This window comes from Hypanus sabinus, chromosome 20, assembly GCF_030144855.1.
Source record: "Hypanus sabinus isolate sHypSab1 chromosome 20, sHypSab1.hap1, whole genome shotgun sequence".
Taxonomy (NCBI): domain Eukaryota; kingdom Metazoa; phylum Chordata; class Chondrichthyes; order Myliobatiformes; family Dasyatidae; genus Hypanus; species Hypanus sabinus.
In genome coordinates, this window is record NC_082725.1 from 73,081,554 (window position 1) to 73,100,624 (window position 19,071).

General features: G+C 51.8%; 1 protein-coding gene across 7 annotated transcripts in view; it reads right to left on the reverse strand.

Annotated features, from left to right (window-relative positions):
* The window catches only part of LOC132378631 (ras-responsive element-binding protein 1-like), a 140,040-nt gene that overhangs the window by 12,421 nt on the left and 108,548 nt on the right, over positions 1-19,071 (reverse strand). For all 7 annotated transcript variants that reach the window (XM_059945744.1, XM_059945741.1, XM_059945746.1 and 4 more), the window contains 2 exons: positions 12,879-13,068; positions 6,867-9,501 (listed from right to left, as the gene is read on the reverse strand). In XM_059945744.1, the coding sequence (XP_059801727.1) occupies positions 6,867-9,501; positions 12,879-13,068 (2,825 nt within the window). The remainder of the gene's footprint in view (positions 1-6,866; positions 9,502-12,878; positions 13,069-19,071) is intronic.

Here is a 19,071-nt window from a genome sequence, read left to right on the forward strand (position 1 = left end):
GACTATTTTCTACATGGAAAGAAAATACAAAAAGCTGAGGTGCAAAAGGACTTGGCAGTCTTTGTGCAGGATTCCTTAAAGGTTAATTTGCAGGTTGAGTCTGTGGTGAGGAAAGCTAATCTGATATTAGCATTCATTTCAAGAGGACTGGAATATAAAAGGAAGGATGCGATGTTAAAACTTTATAAAGCACCAGTGAGGCCTCACTTGGAGTATTGTGAACAGGTTTGGGCCCCTTATCTTAGAAAGGTTGTGCTGAAACTGGGGGTTCAAAGGAGGTTCATGAAAATGATTCCAGGATTGAATGACTTGTCATATGAAGAATGTTTGATGGCTCTGGGCCTGTATTCACTGGAATTCAGAAGAATGAGGGGTGACCTCATTGAAACCTATCGAATGGCAAAAGGCCTTGATAGAGTGGATGTGGAGAGGATGTTTCCTATAGTGGGGAGTCTAGGACCAGAGGACACAGATAGAGTGGATGTGGAGGATGTTTCCTATAGTGGGGGATATCTGGGACCAGAGGACACAGATAGAGTGGATGTGGTGAGGATGTCTCCTATAGTGGGGGAGTCAAGGACCAGTGGACACAGATAGAGCGGGTGTGGAGAGGATGTTTCCTATAGTGGGGGAGTCTGGGACCAGAGGAGACAGATAGAGTGGATGTGGAGAGGATGTTTCCTATAGTGGGGGAGTCAAGGACCAGAGGACACAGATAGAGTGGATGTGGAGAGGATGTTTCCTATAGAGGGGGAGTCTGGGACCAGAGGACACATATAGAGAGGATGTGGAGAGGATGTTTCCTATAGTGGGGGAGTCAAGGACCAGAGGACACAGATAGAGTGCATGTGCTGAGGATGTCTCCTATAGTGGGGGAGTCAAGGACCAGTGGACACAGATAGAGCGGGTGTGGAGAGGATGTTTCCTATAGAGGGGGAGTCTGGGACCAGAGGACACAGATAGAGTGGATGTGGAGAGGATGTTTCCTATAGTGGGGGAGTCTGGGACCAGAGGAGACAGATAGAGTGGATGTGGAGAGGATGTTTCCTATAGTGGGGGAGTCAAGGACCAGAGGACACAGATAGAGTGGATGTGGAGAGGATGTTTCCTATAGAGGGGGAGTCTGGGACCAGAGGACACATATAGAGAGGATGTGGAGAGGATGTTTCCTATAGTGGGGGAGTCAAGGACCAGAGGACACAGATAGAGTGCATGTGCTGAGGATGTCTCCTATAGTGGGGGAGTCAAGGACCAGTGGACACAGATAGAGCGGGTGTGGAGAGGATGTTTCCTATAGAGGGGGAGTCTGGGACCAGAGGACACAGATAGAGTGGATGTGGAGAGGATGTTTCCTATAGTGGGGGAGTCTGGGACCAGAGGAGACAGATAGAGTGGATGTGGAGAGGATGTTTCCTATAGTGGGGGAGTCAAGGACCAGAGGACATAGATAGAGTGGATGTGGAGAGGATGTTTCCTACAGAGGGGGAGTCTGGGACCAGTGGACACAGATAGAGCGGATGTGGAGAGGATGTTTCCTATAGTGGGGGGAGTCTGGGACCAGAGGACACAGATAGAGAGGATGTTTCCTATAGAGGGGGAGTCTGGGACCAGAGGACACAGATAGAGTGGATGTGGAGAGGACGTTTCCTATAGTGGGGGGAGTCGAGGACCAGAGGACACAGATAGAGTGGATGTGGAGAGGATGTTTCCTGTAGTGGGGGAGTCGAGGACCAGAGGACACAGATAGAGTGGATGTGGAGAGGTTGTTCCCTATAGAGGGGGAGTCTGGGACAAGAGGACACAGATAGAGTGGATGTGGTGGATGTTTCCTATGGCAGGAGGGTCTAAGACCAGAGGACACAGCCTCAGAATAGAGGGGCGTCCTTTGAGGATGGAGATGAAGAGGAATTTCTTTAGCCAGAGAGTGGTGAATCTGTGGAATTCTTTGCCACGGCAGCTGTGGAGGCCAAGTCTTTATGTACATTTAAGCCAGAGGTTGCTGGATTCTTGATTGGTCAGGACATGAAGGGAAACGGGGAGAAGGCAGAAGACTGGGGCTGAGAGGAAAATTGGATCAGCCGTGATGAAATGGTGGAGCAGACTCGATGGGCCAAATGGCCTAAATTTGCTCCCATATCTTATAATGTGTTAGGTGACAAATAGGTAAATAAATAAGGTAGAAATGTACTTTTGAAATATCCTTGTGAAAATCAGTGTACTATCATGACACTGAATGGTCTGTGGGATTCATCCAGTAGTTTAACAAAAGCACAAACAAGTGTGAAATAAACAGACCAACAATTCTGCTTGAGCCTCATGCACGTCAGGTGATTTCCAGCAGTGTTGCTTTATTCACGGACGCTGAGATTTGCCCTGCACATCAGTCAGGCATTGCAATGCAATTCTGCAGTAAATATGCATCAAGTCAGTGTGGAAACACCCATTTTAAAGAAGCCCGTGTTAAGTTTGATCCCTGGCAGGGCAGAATGCCCGCAGCATTGTGATGTCTCTGAACCCCCTCCCTTCCAACAGCAGCAAGGTTCGGAACATGCTGCGGATACTGACGTGAGGAGAGGCGCGTACCCAGCAAGCACTTGGTGTTTCAGGCTCAGGAATTCTCACCCAGCACTGGCCGATCAGGCGATTATTTCTGACACTTTATTTCAGACTCCACCCCCAGCCCACACACGTCACCTTCGGTTCCATAGGCAGGGGACCCACTCCCTGGGTTGTGTGGTACTTTCCCCCGAGCTGCCATCACTCTAAGGTTGGTTTTGGTGCTCCAGTTCCCTGCTACCATTGTTACAAGACCATGGTGGTGACTGGATTTCTATTGCACCTGCAATGGCTCCTCTCAGACGTACCAACGTTCTGTACTATCACCACCAAGAGCAACGTAGGATATGTGACGGGCCGCAATAGTCCAATCATCTGTTTATTATTAATTGGAGGGGGTGCAGTGCAGTTTGCCAATCGAGACCCTGGAGTCTGCATGTTCTGCCTCTGGGAGTGTGGGCTTCCTCTAATTGCTCTGATTCCCCCCCACAGTCCATCGAGCTGGGGGGGGGGGGGCATGGTGAATCGCCGAATCTGGGATGAGTGAGTTGGTGCAGTTTGGGGTTTGTGTAACAGGGGCTAAAGGAACTGTTTCTGTGCTCTCTGAACATGACTAATACTGGCCAGGAGAGGGGGGCATTTTCTGCTTCTTTTCAGTCTTTTACATCAAACAAGAGGATCCCTCCCCTCTGAGGGGCACTACGGCAGTGCAGCACTTCCTCAGTACTGCTCTGGAGATCCTCCTTCAAATTTGTGCTCCCATTTTTGGAGCAGAACCTGAAGGAAGATTAGGAGAGAGTTGCATAATGCTAACGGGTAACAGATCCCACTCTCAGTTCTAATTCAAACTTCTACAGATGTGTTCAGACCAACTCATTGCAGCTGTTCCTTTAGAGCACGCCTGACTTTTCAATCAGAGGACTTGAACGAGCTCCTATGATCCACCCCTGGAACACTGGGAGCAGCTCTGGATCGCAGCTCTGGATCCCACCACTGGAACACCGGGAGCAGCTCTGGATCCCACCTCTGGAACACGGGGAGCAGCTCTGGATCCCACCCCTGGAACACCGGGAGCAGCTCTGGATCCCACCCCTAGAACACGGGGAGCAGCTCTGGATCCCACCCCTGGAACACTGGGAGCAACTGTGGATCCCACCCCTGGAACACTGGGAGCAGCTCTGGATCCCACCCCTGGAACACGGGGAGCAGCTCTGGATCCCACCCCTGGAACACTGGGAGCAGCTCTGGAACACGGGGAGCAGCTCTGGGTCCCACCCCTGGAATACTGGGAGCAGCTCTGGATCACAGCTCTGGATCCCACCACTGGAACACTGGGAGCAGCTCTGGAACACGGGGAGCAGCTCTGGATCCCACCCCTGGAATACTGGGAGCAGCTCTGGATCGCAACTCTGGATCCCACCACTGGAACACCGGGTGCAGCTCTGGATCCCACCTCTGGAACACTAGGAGCAGCTCTGGAACACGGGGAGCAGCTCTGGATCCCACCCCTGGAACACGGGGAGCAGCTCTGGATCCCACCCCTGGAACACTGGGAGTAGCTCTGGGTCCCACCCCTGGAATACTGGGAGCAGCTCTGGATCGCAGCTCTGGATCCCACCACTGGAACACTGGGAGCAGCTCTGGAACACGGGGAGTAGCTCTGGATCCCACCCCTGGAATACTGGGAGCAGCTCTGGATCGCAACTCTGGATCCCACCACTGGAACACCGGGTGCAGCTCTGGATCCCACCTCTGGAACACGGGGAGCAGCTCTGGTTCCCACCCCTGGAACACAGGGAGCAGCTCTGGATCCCACCCCTGGAACACTGGGAGCAGCTCTGGATCCCACCCCTGGAGCACCGGGAGCAGCTCTGGATTCCACCCCGGAACACTGGGAGCAGCTCTGGATCCTACCCCTGGAATACTGGGAGCAGCTCTGGATCCCACCCCTGGAGCACCGGGAGCAGTTCTGGATTCCACCCCGGAACACTGGGAGCAGCTCTGGATCCTACCCCTGGAACACGGGGAGCAGCTGTGGATCCCATCCCTATAGCACTGGGAGCAGCTTTGTGCCCTGTCCCTTCTGGATCCCACCCCTGGAACACTGGGATCAGCTTTGTGCCCTGTCCGTTGTGGATCCTGCCCCTGGAGCGCAGGGAGCAGCTCTGGATCTCGCCCCTGGAGCGCTGGGAGCAGCTCTGGATCCCACCCCTAGAACACTGGGAGCAGCTCTGGATCCCACCCCTGGAGCACCGGGAGCAGCTCTGGATTCCACCCCGGAACACTGGGAGCAGCTCTGGATCCCACCCCTGGAGCACCGGGAGCAGCTCTGGATCGCACCCCTGGAACACGGGGAGCAGCTGTGGATCCCATCCCTATAGCACTGGGAGCAGCTTTGTGCCCTGTCCCTTCTGGATCCCACCCCTGGAACACTGGGATCAGCTTTGTGCCCTGTCCGTTGTGGATCCTGCCCCTGGAGCGCTGGGAGCAGCTCTGGATCTCGCCCCTGGAGCGCTGGGAGCAGCTCTGGATCTCGCCCCTGGAACACTGGGAGAACTTCTGAGTTCCTCCCTTGAGCACTGGGAGCCCCAGATGCAGTAAATGACCCCGACAGACTTTCTGATGAAGGACCGTTTGAAGGTTCACGTGTAGCACTTGCCCCGCTTTCAAGGCTAATTGGCAGAAGAACGATCAGTTGGGAGGGTCAAATTAACAAGGAAGTCAGCTGGAGCGATCCGAGCTGCGAGCAGGTGTTGGGGGTCTTAGTGTTAGGACCTTCCAGCTTCTTACTTCATGCCTCCTCCCCCACCGATCCACCTTTCCCCTCTCTTGGCTTCACTTCCGTCCGCTTCCCCACCTTCTTATTCTCGCTACTTCCCCTTTCCTTTCCGGTACCGATGAGGGGTCTTGGCCGGAAACGATGACAGTTTATTTCCCTGTGTAGGTGCTTGAGTTCCCCCACCATTTTGTTTGTGTTGCTCTGGACTTTGTATGAGTGGCCCTCGTCACCATGTGGAGGAGAGGCCAACACCGTGTCACTGCGAAGGCCTTCACTGCAGACGGAATCCATGTTCACGGCATGTGTGCTGTTTCCAGAATGCACAGCAAGGTTCATCTCCCTCCATACAAGCAGTTATTCAGTGAAAGCCCCGTCACAAGTATCTACACCCGCATCGTTCATCAAAGCTCAATTTCTTTCTGAAGGAGGGATGTTAACCAACACAAATCCTCTTTCACGGGCCAGGTGTTCTCTCTGACATGGGCAACAGTGGCAGTACACTCAACGAATCTACTCACAGAGTCCACTATTCAATCCCACATGTAACACTGAGCACTGATACTGCACAACGAGGCATCAATAATTAAACTGGTGGTAATGCTCAGGGCTGCCTCATCCAATGGGGGCTGTGGAACGGTTCAACATGCAGAACCAATCAGCACGTCAGAAGTGTGGAATTTATCCTGGCTGGACTTCAGCCTTTGGTCATTAGCATCAAAATATCACTCGATGATTTGTGACTCCATCACAGGAAATGAGATGGACCAGCAACCAATGCTACAGAGTATTTGGCCTCCCAACTACGACAGATTTCTCCATTTGTTTTCTGCGTGTTTCTCTCTGATAACTGCCAGTGTGATTGCTTCTGAACAAACGGTTCACCGCAGTGGGTGGACTTGGCCTGGCCTACCCTGAAGGTCTTTGCAGAGACCAGACCAGATTTCCTTCCTGCATTTTATCACTTCTCTTGACCACAGTGAGTCTGAGAGTGTTGGAGGCCGGAGGTACCAATGCCCTCCACACCAGCAGAGAGGCATCTGCTTTCATGACCTGGGTGTCAGGGGCAAAGCTAGCATTTACTATCCACCTTAACTACCCTTGAGGAGGTGGGGAATGCTGGAGGCACTGCAGTTCTGGTGAAGGTGCTCCCACAGTGAGGAAATTCCAAGGTTTGAGCCCAGTGACAATGAAGGACTAGCAACATATTTCCCAGTATGTGACCTGCTGGTGGTAGTGTCCCTGGGTGGTAGAGGGCAGAGATCGGGGGGGGGGGGGGCACATGCACAGTTACAGCCAGTGATCCAGTGACGACTAATAACGGTCCCTCTCCCTCGGCACCCGATGTGTGAGGAGCACAGGGAAACCAGACTGCACGTCAAGGGAAATCTGACATTGCCAGCATGGACAAAGGGCATAAAACTATTGGGCAGAGTTGAACTGGAGGTTTTATTTTTACAGGGTTTGTTGATATGGTCACCACACAATTCAACACTCATGTCAACAATGAACCAGTGATGGTGTGTAGTCTTACCTGTGTGTGTCAACATATGGCGCTGTAGGGAACTCGCCCACGGGAACAATCGAGGGCAGTAAGGGCAGGTGATTTTCTGCACGGAGTTGGAGTAGGAGTTCTTCTTCCCTTTCAGGATCTTGACTCCCCTCTTTTCCTTTGGCTCTGGGCTTTTCTCCTCCTTCACTGTGGCAGACTGAAGGAAGAGGCTGAACCTGTTGGTGTCTGTGGTGACCAGCATCTTCTCCACGCTGGCGAACTCCCCACCAGACTCGGGCTCCGTGCAAGGCCGGAACTTCTTCAGCTTGATGCTCCTCCTCCTGCCCCTCCTCTTGCCGGGGACGAACCCACCAAAGGGGGGTCTGGCCGAGGGCTGTGCGGCGCTGGGCTCTGCGTGAGGAGGCACTTTGGCCAGAGTTCCATCCTTGGCCTCGTCCGCCTGCTGGGACGGGGATTTGGCTGCAGCCTCGGTGGAGGGCGCCGCCTCCCTCTTCAGCAACGTGGGAGCAGAGGAGACGGAGGAGATGATCTGGGCTATGGACGCCAGGGGTGGGAGCTCTTTATCTGTCACCGTCTTGGGCAGCAGCAAGGGGGGTGTGGGCTTGGGCCGCAGTGGGCGCAGGGCGCTGCTGGCCACCACGGCCGGGAAAGCCACTGGGTTGGGGGCAGAGACCACGCTCTGCAGAAGCTTGGGGACGACCTTCGGCTGGAGGGCAGGAGGATGCTGTTGGCTGCTCGTGTCTGCGGACCGCTCATCCTGTACCTCCCTCGTGGCGGTGCGCTGCTCCTTGCCTGGGTTTTTGGGCACGGACAGATCGATGGGCTCCATGCTACTGTCGTAGCAAGCAGCTGGTGTGGCCAACCTCTTGAGCAAGTGACTCTCTTGTCTGTACGAGGGCAGCATTGCCTGCCTGCTCTTCTGAGAAAAATCCAGCGGCTCCTCTGAATGCACGGAGAAGATGCCGAGTGGCTCCATCTTTATGGACGTCTGTGGGATCAGACCATGCAGGAAGCCGTTCTGGGACTCCCGATACGAGAGCGGGGAGCCTCCTGCAGAGAAGTTGTCCTCGGACAGAGTTGGGGACATGGTGCCGTTTTCGCCCAGTAGGCAGTCCACAAATCGGATGTGCTGCTCGATCTCTTTCTCCTCCACGTGGCTATGCTGCTTGAGGATGTGGCGGATACAGTTATTCTTGGTGGAGAAGCCCACGCTGCACTCCTTGCACTCGAAGGGTTTCTTCTGTGAGCTGCTGTGGGTTCTGAGATGGTGCCGGAGGGCCCGGTAGTACTTCAGGTCTTCGCCACAGTACTTGCAAACGGTGTCGGGGGAGCGGAAGGAGTCAGCCAGTGCCCCGGCTCGGCACTCTGCGTACTCGATATTCTTCTCAATGTCCTTCCGGCTCACCTTCAGGTGCTTCTTGCGCAGGTGCCTCTCGCAGTTGGCCTTCACCGTGAAGGGGTAGTGGCAGATCTTACAGACAAACGGCCGCTCCCCGCTGTGCGTTCTCAGGTGCCGGATCAGGGCCGCCTTGTCAGCCGCAATGTAAGTGCAGATGTTGCACTGGTACGGGGAGATGCCTAGGTGTGAGCGGATATGAGCCTTGAGGACCCCAGAGAAAGCGAAGACCTGGTCACAGAAGCGGCAAGGGTACAAAACCTTCTTCAGTGCCGTCCCCTTCTTGCTTGACATTCCAGCCATCATGACTTTGAAGTTCCCGTCCAGCACTTCCTGCTTGATGGCCCCATTGATCTCGGTGGGGATCAACGCCTCGATGAGAGTGTCCTGCTCCTGCTGGCTCTTCATCTCCGTGGGGCTCAAGGGTTCGATTTTGGGTTGGATGAAGGGCTGGCTCCCATTGGTGGACTTCAGCTTAAGGTCCTGGGGCCTGGAGGCAGGCTCAGTCGATGATTTCACCAGCCTCAGAGGAGGTGGGGGGAAGCTGGGGGTGTGGTGCCCAGGGGAAGCCTGCTGGGTACTCATCAGCGAGGTGGGTGTGGAAGTTACCACCAAAGTACATGGTGGGACCAGGGGCTTTGGCTTCAGTGGAGGCATCTGTTTGTAATTGGTCTGGGTGGAGATGGAAGGTGCCTTGGACAGTGGAGGGAGGCTGATCTGAGAGGGGGCTGAGGAGGCCATCTTGAGAATCTGGTGGATGTCGGCCAGCTCTTTGGCAGACTCGCTAGAGATGGGCTTCACCACGATGCTGCTGTCGGGCTGGATTATAAAACCCTTCTGGAATGGTTGCAAGGACAAGATCTTGACCTTGTCCTGGTGTGGAGAAAGCGAGGAGAGGGTGGCTCCCAAGGAGGCTAGGTCCAAGGCGGACTGGCTCATCGCGGAGGTGCAGTTGGCTTCTTGAGGTAGATTCCAGTGGGGTGACTCCACCCAAATGTTTTGGATGTCGAATTCGGTGCTCTCCTCCTGAGCCTCTTTGGCGTGAAGCAGGCCCAAGGAGGCCATGAAGGTTCTCTGCTCAGCGTCAGCCTTGGCTGCCCACGGGAGCTCGGGCCTGGTGTGCCCCTCCTCCAGCGGGGCCTGGTGGGTCTTCATGTGCAGGCTGAGGGCAGCGAGCATCGGGAAGGCCTTGTTACATATGTCGCAGACAAAGCGATGGAACTTGCTGGTGCACCGCCGCAGGTTGACCTCCGACCACATCTGCAAATGTCCACACAGCACAAGTCACCAGGTGGCAGCAAGGAACCCTTCCCTGAGGCTGTAAGCTTGTTCATTCTGTCAGAATCTGGGTGCTCTAAATCAAGAGATTCCTAAGACATCTCCCCTCACTTACACAAAAGCTGGATGAGGATCCAGTGTTCTCTAACCTGCATGGCTAAGGACCAAAACCTAATGAGCAGGATCTGACTGGATTGTCCCCTTTTGGCCAAAATGGCTCAGATGGATGGTATGAAGTTGTACAGCACAGAAACAGGCAATTTGGCCCAATAGGTGGCCAATTAGATAGATAGATGCCCGTCTATCTGCCTACATTTGGACCATATCCTTCTGTGCCTTGCCAAGTTACATGTCTGTCTAAATAGTCACAGAATCATACAGAACAGAAAAAGGAACTTGAGACTCAGTGATTCAAATGCCCATTTATGATAATCCCATTTGCCTGTGCTTGGTCCATATTGATCTAGTGTCTAAACCTCTCCTCTTCGTGTCCCTGTCCATACATCTTCTGAATGTTGTTATTGTACCTGTCTCAGTCACTGTTTCTGGCAGCTCATTCCATATATTGACCACTCTCTGAGTGAAAAAGTTTCCCCTCAGTTTCCACCTTAAAACTTTGCCCTTGAGTTCTTGCTTCCCAAACCACGGGGAGCAGATTCATCACGTCTCCACCCTTCAGGATTTATAGACCTTGAAAAGATCAGTGCCCATTCTATGTTCCAATGATCAACCTCTACTACTCAGTGTCCCCTAAATGTAGTTTTCACATCTGATTCCACCACATTCCAGATATCAACCTCTCAGATTCCCTTTAAAACTTCATCCTCTCACCTTAAACCTGTGCCCTCGTTTGTGATATCCCTACTTTGAAAAAAAAGGTTTTGAACTGTTTTCTTATGCCTGCCTCTCATAATCTAATATCTATGATTTTAAAAATGATAAGAACACAGTACTCAATACACAAAACTTATTTTTTGATATTTATGCAGAGGCCTGGCAATGTTGTTTTGTGTTTTTCTAATGAGGGAGGACAGTGTACTGGCTCGCCTGCGTTGGGCTACGGGCTGTGGAGCATGGAGCATCAAGATTTATGGAACCTCCCCCCAGGCTCAGTTCTCCCCTCCTAATTGACAAGTAGATGGGAGATGCTTCAAACTCACTCTGTGTGAAATTCACTGGTCACAGGTGGGTGTTTGTCCAATTAATTTGGCCAGGGTCAAAGCTAAACCCAATGGTGAAGGTCCCATTACACCAGCTATGATGAAGGAATGTCAAGGCAAAAGGGTAGCCCCTCTGCAATACAGGCACCACTGGCAGAGACGCCATTTGTTGCCCTTGAGCGATGTGTCTCGAGGCGGTTTCCACTGCCGGTATCAGCTTCACCAACGCGATGTGCCGCAGGCCCAAAAGGTTATTGAGAGTGTGAGTTAACCACGTTGGTGGCTCAGAGTAGGTACGGTGAGAACATCGGATGTTTTCCACTTGATGGATATCGTTGAAGCCTTGGTCATTACTGAGGCTAACCTATTCTAGACTGCTTAAATTAAAATTTGGAGACATGAAAGATTCTGCAGATCTGAAGTAACACACACAAAATGCTGGAGGAACTCAACTGTCAGACTGCATCTATGGAGGGGAATAAACTGTCAACATTTCAGGCTGAGATTGCCGATGAAGATGATTGGCCTGAAATATCGACTGTTCATTTCTCCCCACAGATGCTGCTCAGTTACTCCAGCATTTGTCTCTGTCACTGTGCCCAGGGAAATTCACCTAGTCCCCTTGTGGGACTGCAACCCCAATCCATTAGTCTTACTTTGTGACTGCTCCATAGCACCCATTCCACTGCAATACCATGCACACAATATAATGTTGCAGCCTTTTCAAAATAGTAACTCAAGACTTCCAATGCTCTGGCCTGCCCTTGCATTAGACATTTGATAGCTGCCGTGTCCTTCATTTCATTATCTCTTTATACTCTACCAACAAATGGTGGAAAAGGACAAAGTTGGCCTCAGTGCTCAGATCACCCCACATTGGCAAACCAACAGTGCCAAATATAAAATGTTAACATTGAATACTGCAGCGCAGAACAGGCCTCAAAATATTATGTGAAACTAAACCAGTAGTTATATGCCTAACTAAACTAATCCCTTCTGCCTACATAATATCCATATCCTAAATTCCATGCACGTTCATATCCTTATCAAAGAGCCTCTATCATATTCACTACCACCCCTGGCAGTACATTCCACACACACACTACTCTGCAAAAAAACTCGCCCCGAACATCCCCCCTCACACCTTAAAGGCATGTCCTCTGGGATAAAGACACCAACTCTCTACTCTAGCTGTGCTGTTAGCTGGGTCAATGTAAGTCTGCACTAATACATAGGGTTTGGCAGGTACTTGTGGCATCTCACCCAGGCAGTCCTGGTTTCCCAGGTCCTTCGGATTAACTTGTCCACCCTATTTTGCCCCTCCTGATTTTATATATCTATTTATTTATTCCCCCCCCCCCACCACCCAGCTGAGGTTGCATCACATCTCACACACACACACACACAACTTGGTGTCAAGTAATAAGCTAACCTTAGCCTGAGGAAGAAAGAGATTACCCAGGAAGGGAGGGTTGAGGAACAGCAGTCCCCTGCTAGTTCAATACACTACAGTTGGTGGAAAGATAATCTCCCTTACAGTTGATTGTGTTTTCCCACCTTAAAAGCAGCTGCCACATTGGGCAGTTCGGACACTGAACAAATGCAGGCTCTGGAGGCAAATCCCACCCTAAATAATTGGCAAGGGGCTAGCTTAGGTGGGTAACTTGCTTGGAATAGACAGTTTACACTGAAAGACCTGATTCTATGCTGTTGAATCTAATACTCTACACCTTCTCCCACCTCCCTGCCACTAATACAATGGACAGCAGCTACAGGGACACCATCTACAAACATTAAGGCAGACTACACCCAGAGCACCTCATTAATTGGTGTCCTGCAGGGCAGCAAATACAATGGGCTCAGCAAACTCACGGCAAGGACTTATCCAGGGCAATGACCCTCCCACAAACACACCAGGATCACTGCCAAGACCAGCTCATCCCTAATCACCCCGATAAAGTAGGGGTGAGCTTGCTTCTTGAAACACTACAGCCCTCCTGGTGAATCCCACAGTGCTGCTGGAGGGGCAGAGAGAGGGGGAGCGAGAGAGGGACAGACACGGAGAGTGAATTGTCAGAAGTCTACTGTGATGGGAGAGGTTTGGAGAGGGAAAATGGGTTCCCAAGAGAGGGCAGATTTGGAGTGAGAGGTAACAGCCTTGCCCTGTAGAGCGGTGAGATATTAATTGACAATGTTTACCTGGGAAATGAGGGGGAACTTCTTGCAGGAGAAGTCGATGAATCCAAGGTCATGGAAGCCCACTGGAATGGTGGGATTGTTCTGGATGTAAGGTTTTCCGGAAACATCTGTTGGAAGCTGCTTGTGAATCATGGCGTTATGTCGGAGTAAACCACGGTGGGTCTTAAAGGAAATGCAGCAGAGACTGCACCTGGACAAAAGAACGTCAATTGTGTACATGGTCAGTGCAGAGACAAAATGGATGCCACTCAGTGACATTCACCCCAGAAGCCTCTCCTGTGTTAGTGTCCAACCTCAAAACCTGGAGGGACACAAATCTGCCTCATCACCCATCCACATCATGCCCGACCCTGTGAAAATGCTCATTCATCCTGAAGTGACAGGTAAGCCCTGATCTGACTGGGTGGTGCAGCAAGCACCACGTCTCTCTGGACTACTTCCTCACCCTATTCCTTACACACTAGAGCCCAAGACCATGTCCCAGACTCTCCCGAAGACCGTGTCCTGGACCCAACTCCCATCACGAATACAGAGTGAGCTAGCTGGCTGGACGTAAAAGCTGCTTAATGGAAGGAGGCAGAAGGTGGTTGTGGAGGGTTAATTTTCAGATTGGAGGCCGATGACCGGTGGTGTGCCACAGGGATCAGTACTGTTTGTCATCCATATTGATAATCTGACGTAGGTGGCATGGCTAACAACACTGCAATTGCTGGTTTGCTGGCCAGTGAAGAGGATTGCTTAAGGTTACAGCAGGACTGGGAAAGTGGGCCAAGGAAAGGCAGATGGAATTTAACTGGTGCATTTTGAGAAGTTACATCTGCACAGAACTGACACCTCTGTTGCAAAACATAAAAATCGAGAAGAATACGTACACACCTACATGAAAGTGGTGTCACAGGTAGAAAGAATGGTGAAAAATGTGTGTGGTGCATTTGCTTTTATTGGTCCGGGCACTGAGTACAAGAATTGGGATGTTGATGAGACTGCACCTGGAGTATTGTGTGAGTTCTGGTCGGGGATGGATGTAATTCAGCTGCAGAAATTCACAAGGATGTTGGTGGGACTGAAGGGCTTGAATTGCAAGGAGAGATGAGATAGGCTGGGACTGGAGGGCTTGAGTCATAAGGAGAGATGGGATAGGTTGGGACTGGAGGGCTTGAATTGCAAGGAGAGATGGGATAGGCTGGGACTGGGGTGCTTGAGTCATAAGGAGAGATGAGATAGGCTGGGACTGGAGGTCTTGAGACATAAGGAGAGATGGGATAGGCTGGGACTGGAGGGCTTGAGTCATAAGGAGAGATGGGATAGGTTGGGACTGGAGGTCTTGAGTCATAAGGAGAGATGAGATAGGCTGGGACTGGAGGTCTTGAGACATAAGGAGAGATGGGATAGGCTGGGACTGGGGGGGGGTGTGAGTCATAAGGAGAGATGGGATAGGTTGGGACTGGAGGGCTTGAATTGCAAGGAGAGATGGGATAGGCTGGGACTGGGGTGCTCGAATTGCAAGGAGAGATGGGATAGGCTGGGACTGGAGGGCTTGAATTGCAAGGAGACACTGGATAGGCTGGGCCTGCTTCCCTTGGAGTGAAGAGGGCCCAGGTGACCTTGCAGAGGTTTATAAAATCATGAGGGGAAGAATAGGTGAACAAGATAGGCCAAAAGGCCTGGTTCAGTGAATCCATGACAGGAAATGTGGGGCAATTCAAGGAGAGAATCCTAGTTCTGTGAGGCATTGTGCATTCCCGGAAGGAAGGGGGTGCGGTGTTGGGATGGTACAGGGGTTAGTGTGGAGACATCGGAGGCAGGCTGCAGTGAGACCAGGATGGAGAGGACAGAAAGATGGAGACTGGTGACAGCTGAGAATTGAAAGTGCCGTTGTTAACATGCACCCTTGTCTGTACAACCATGGGGGGAGCTCTAACACAGCCACTGCTGAGAGGCTGCATTGCCTGGGGATCAGCGGCCAGGCTTGGGCAGTCATACAGCTAACTCCACTCTGGACCCCCACTACAACCAGCCCCGATTACGAGCATACAGCTATAATGAATTCCTCCAGTCGATGCCCGTTCTGTGCACCTGCCACAGCTCCAGTGGACAAACTCTCCCCCAGAACCTCAGCGGATAGAGGGGTCACCCATTGCACACTGGGCACAGCTCTCACAGGGCCCTGGCCACAAATAGACATACACTGAAGCAAACGAGATGCTAAAGGACCTGGGGGTCAGGCAGCAACGTACTGCCGAGGCCTGACCTATCGGTCAGATGAGGTAGAGGGAAGGAGTGGAGTGAAAGCTGGCAGGTGACAGTAGAGGAGGTGAGAGAGGGAATGGTGGCAGACTGAGAGGTGATATTTGGAGGTTACAAACAGCTTAAGATGATGGAAGCTGATGGCAGAGGAAAATGGAGGATGGAACCAAATGGGGGAGATGGGAACAGCACTTTTGGGTGACAAGCAGATGGAGTGGCGCTCCCAAGCCCGTCACTGTCCCCTCTCCCACTACAATGACAGCCCTGTCAGACCAGAGCATTCACTGGTTCGTACTCAACACTCCCTCCTGACACGGGCGCACAGCTGGCAAGGAAGCTTTCCTCACAGCAGGCTGTCAGCTTACAGCTGCCTGACTGGGGCTCAACGCTAGCTCAACATGCCAGTCTCTCAGCAGGCTAGGAACTTGGAGAGCAAGCCCCTCTCCATGTCCCGCCTTACCCCTGCTATCGTTCCATATACAGAGGACAGACAAACAACAGCAAACTTTATGATGTCCACTGTCCCACAGTTAACTCTCTCTATCCCAGTTAATGCCTGTCCCCCAGTTAACTCCCTCTATCCCACAGTTAACTCTCTCTATCTCAGTTAATGCCTGTCCCCCAGTTAACTCCCTCTATCCCACAGTTAACTCTCTCTATCCCAGTTAATGCCTGTCCCCCACAGTTAACTCCCTCTATCCCACAGTTAACTCTCTCTATCCCAGTTAATGCCTGTCCCCCACAGTTAACTCCCTCTATCCCACAGTTAACTCTCTCTATCCCAGTTAATGCCTGTCCCCCAGTTAACTCTCTCTATCCCAGTTAATGCCTGTCCCCCACAGTTAACTCCCTCTATCCCACAGTTAACTCTCTCTATCCCAGTTAATGCCTGTCCCCCAGTTAACTCCCTCTATCCCACAGTTAACTCTCTCTATCCCAGTTAATGCCTGTCCCCCAGTTAACTCCCTCTATCCCACAGTTAACTCTCTCTATCCCAGTTAATGCCTGTCCCCCACAGTTAACTCTCTCTATCCCACAGTTAACTCCCTCTATCCCAGTTAATGCCTGTCCCCCACAGTTAACTCCCTCTATCCCACAGTTAACTCTCTCTATCCCAGTTAATGCCTGTCCCCCACAGTTAACTCCCTCTATCCCACAGTTAACTCTCTCTATCCCAGTTAATGCCTGTCCCCCAGTTAACTCTCTCTATCCCAGTTAATGCCTGTCCCCCACAGTTAACTCCCTCTATCCCACAGTTAACTCTCTCTATCCCAGTTAATGCCTGTCCCCCAGTTAACTCCCTCTATCCCACAGTTAACTCTCTCTATCCCAGTTAATGCCTGTCCCCCACAGTTAACTCTCTCTATCCCACAGTTAACTCCCTCTATCCCAGTTAATGCCTGTCCCCCACAGTTAACTCTCTCTATCCCACAGTTAACTCCCTCTATCCCAGTTAATGCCTGTCCCCCACAGTTAACTCCCTCTATCCCACAGTTAACTCTCTCTATCCCAGTTAATGGCTGTCCCCCACAGTTAACTCCCTCTATCCCACAGTTAACTCTCTCTATCCCAGTTAATGCCTGTCCCCCCACAGTTAGCCCCTGTCACCCCCACGGTTTAGTTAACTTACTGATTTGATTGATAGTGAATAAGCCCTTCTGCCTATTTGCCGCCAGTAGGCCCCAATTTTTCCCTCTAGCCTACTCGCAGGACTATTTACAACGCCCAGTTAGCCTGCGAAGCAGTACACCTTTTGGAACATGGGAGGCCAGTGGAGTGCCCAGAGGAAAGTCACACATTCTGCAGGGCAGACATCTCACAGAGAAGATCAATATCGAACTCCGACATCCCAAGACTTAATAGCCTTGTGATAACAACTATGCTACCACGCTGCCCTACCCCGTAGTTAACTCAGACAAACCCAGTGAACTCAATTCTCCTGCAGTTGTAACCTACTCCTACAGCCTTACAGCTCAGTGTTTGAGGATCGCTGTGCATTCTGAATGAGTCTGTAACTCACTACCCACCCTAACCCCTCACTGTGATGTAGTACTACTGACTCCAAGAAGGAACGCTTGCCCCATGACACTGCCACATACGACACAATACGTCAGCAGGATGCTGGTGCTTTTGTAACCCACTCAGCCACAGAGGGAGCTGTCAGGCCAGCTAACACTAGGTGTACAGGAGAGTCTCACTCGGCAGAGCCAAGAGTCAGTGAATCGACGTTGGAAAGTGAGTTGCAATCCACTCCAACATTGCACCGCACAGTGACACGTTTCCTGCCACCTCACCCCTGGACACATTTACCTCAGGACAAAATGGACATGGTCAACACTCGCAGCTTCTGATGGACCAAGGTTCATTGTATCAACAGACTCTGTGGATCTGTACCCACAATTCAGGTGTTGCAAGCCTCCACCTACCCAACACGTGTCTGCTGCCTGAATTAACCGAGTACAGCTCTGTGGCCACAGAAAGGCAGCAATGATCAGGTTCACAACCAGTCACTTCCAATCCTGAGTCAAAGATGACTCTCAAGGATCACAGCAGGGAGAGGTGACAATGCTGCCCAGGGGCCTGGTGAAAACTTGCCTGCTTCAGCTGTGGATTCAGATCTACTCTGGATGGTGGGATGACTCAAGGTCCATCTGCATGGACAAGCCATGGGACCAATGTGAAAAGAGTTCCCCAGCCTCCTATAAAACATTTTCCCTTCATCAGCATTATCCCACCCAACACAAACTTACTCACACCTCCACTTTCTATAGAGTGCAACATTATTAGGAGATCCTATCTCAATTTCAGAACCCCTACTCCCACTTCTTCCAACTCCAGTTCCCATATCTACCAACTCCAGGGCCCCTGATGCATTATCTGCCAAATCTGAGACTCTGCTCCCAATTCTCACTCCTCTGGCATGCTGCTTCCAACGTTCCCTTCTGTGTCCCTCTGAGATGATGCAACACGCAATGGATTGTAATAACGGTCCAGACGGGCAAGCAATCTCTCAGTTACCCATCCTCAACTAGCTAAGCTGTTCAGAACTGGGACTTCAGGAGCAGAACGGGATTCCAAGAGAAATGTGACAAAGAATTAAAGGCCACCCTGCGGCTGCTCCCTTTTTCCATACACAAGCTTGTCCTACACTTCATGCAACCTATGTGGCTTGATGGAACACTCAACAGGCCAGGCAGCAGCTACGGAGAGAGAAACAGATGTACAAGAGTTAATGCATCAGGTTGGAGAGTCTGCCAGAACTGATCAAAGATCATCCACATAAGGAACAATAAATCAGTTCCTCTCTGCACAGCTCCCGCCTGATCCGCCGAATGGCTGGAGCATTGTGGTTTTACACTGGGTCTCCAGTACCTGCAGGTTTTGAATTGGATCTCCTGATGTGTTTGGACAGCAAACGGCACAGGTACTGAGGTCTCGTTAGCTTTTCCGAGGGAGCACAGCATGTGTGGGGGCAGTACTGAGAGAGCACCACACGGTCAGAGGGGCAGTACTGAGAGAGCACCACACGGTCAGAGGGGCAGTACTGAGAGAGCACCACACGGTCAGAGGGGCAGTACTGAGAGAGCACCACATGGTCAGAGGGGCAGTACTGAGAGAGCACCACATGGTCAGAGGGGCAGTACTGAGAGAGCAGCACACAGTCAGAGGGGCAGTACTGAGAGAGCACCACATGGTCAGAGGGGCAGTACTGAGAGAGCAGCACACGGTCAGAGGGGCAGTACTGAGAGAGCACCACATGGTCAGAGGGGCAGTACTGAGAGAGCAGCACATGGTCAGAGGGGCAGTACTGAGAGAGCAGCACATGGTCAGAGGGGCAGTACTGAGAGAGCAGCACACGGTCAGAGGGGCAGTACTGAGAGAGCAGCACACGGTCAGAGGGGCAGTACTGAGAGAGCACAGCACTGTGGGAGGGGCAGTACGGAGT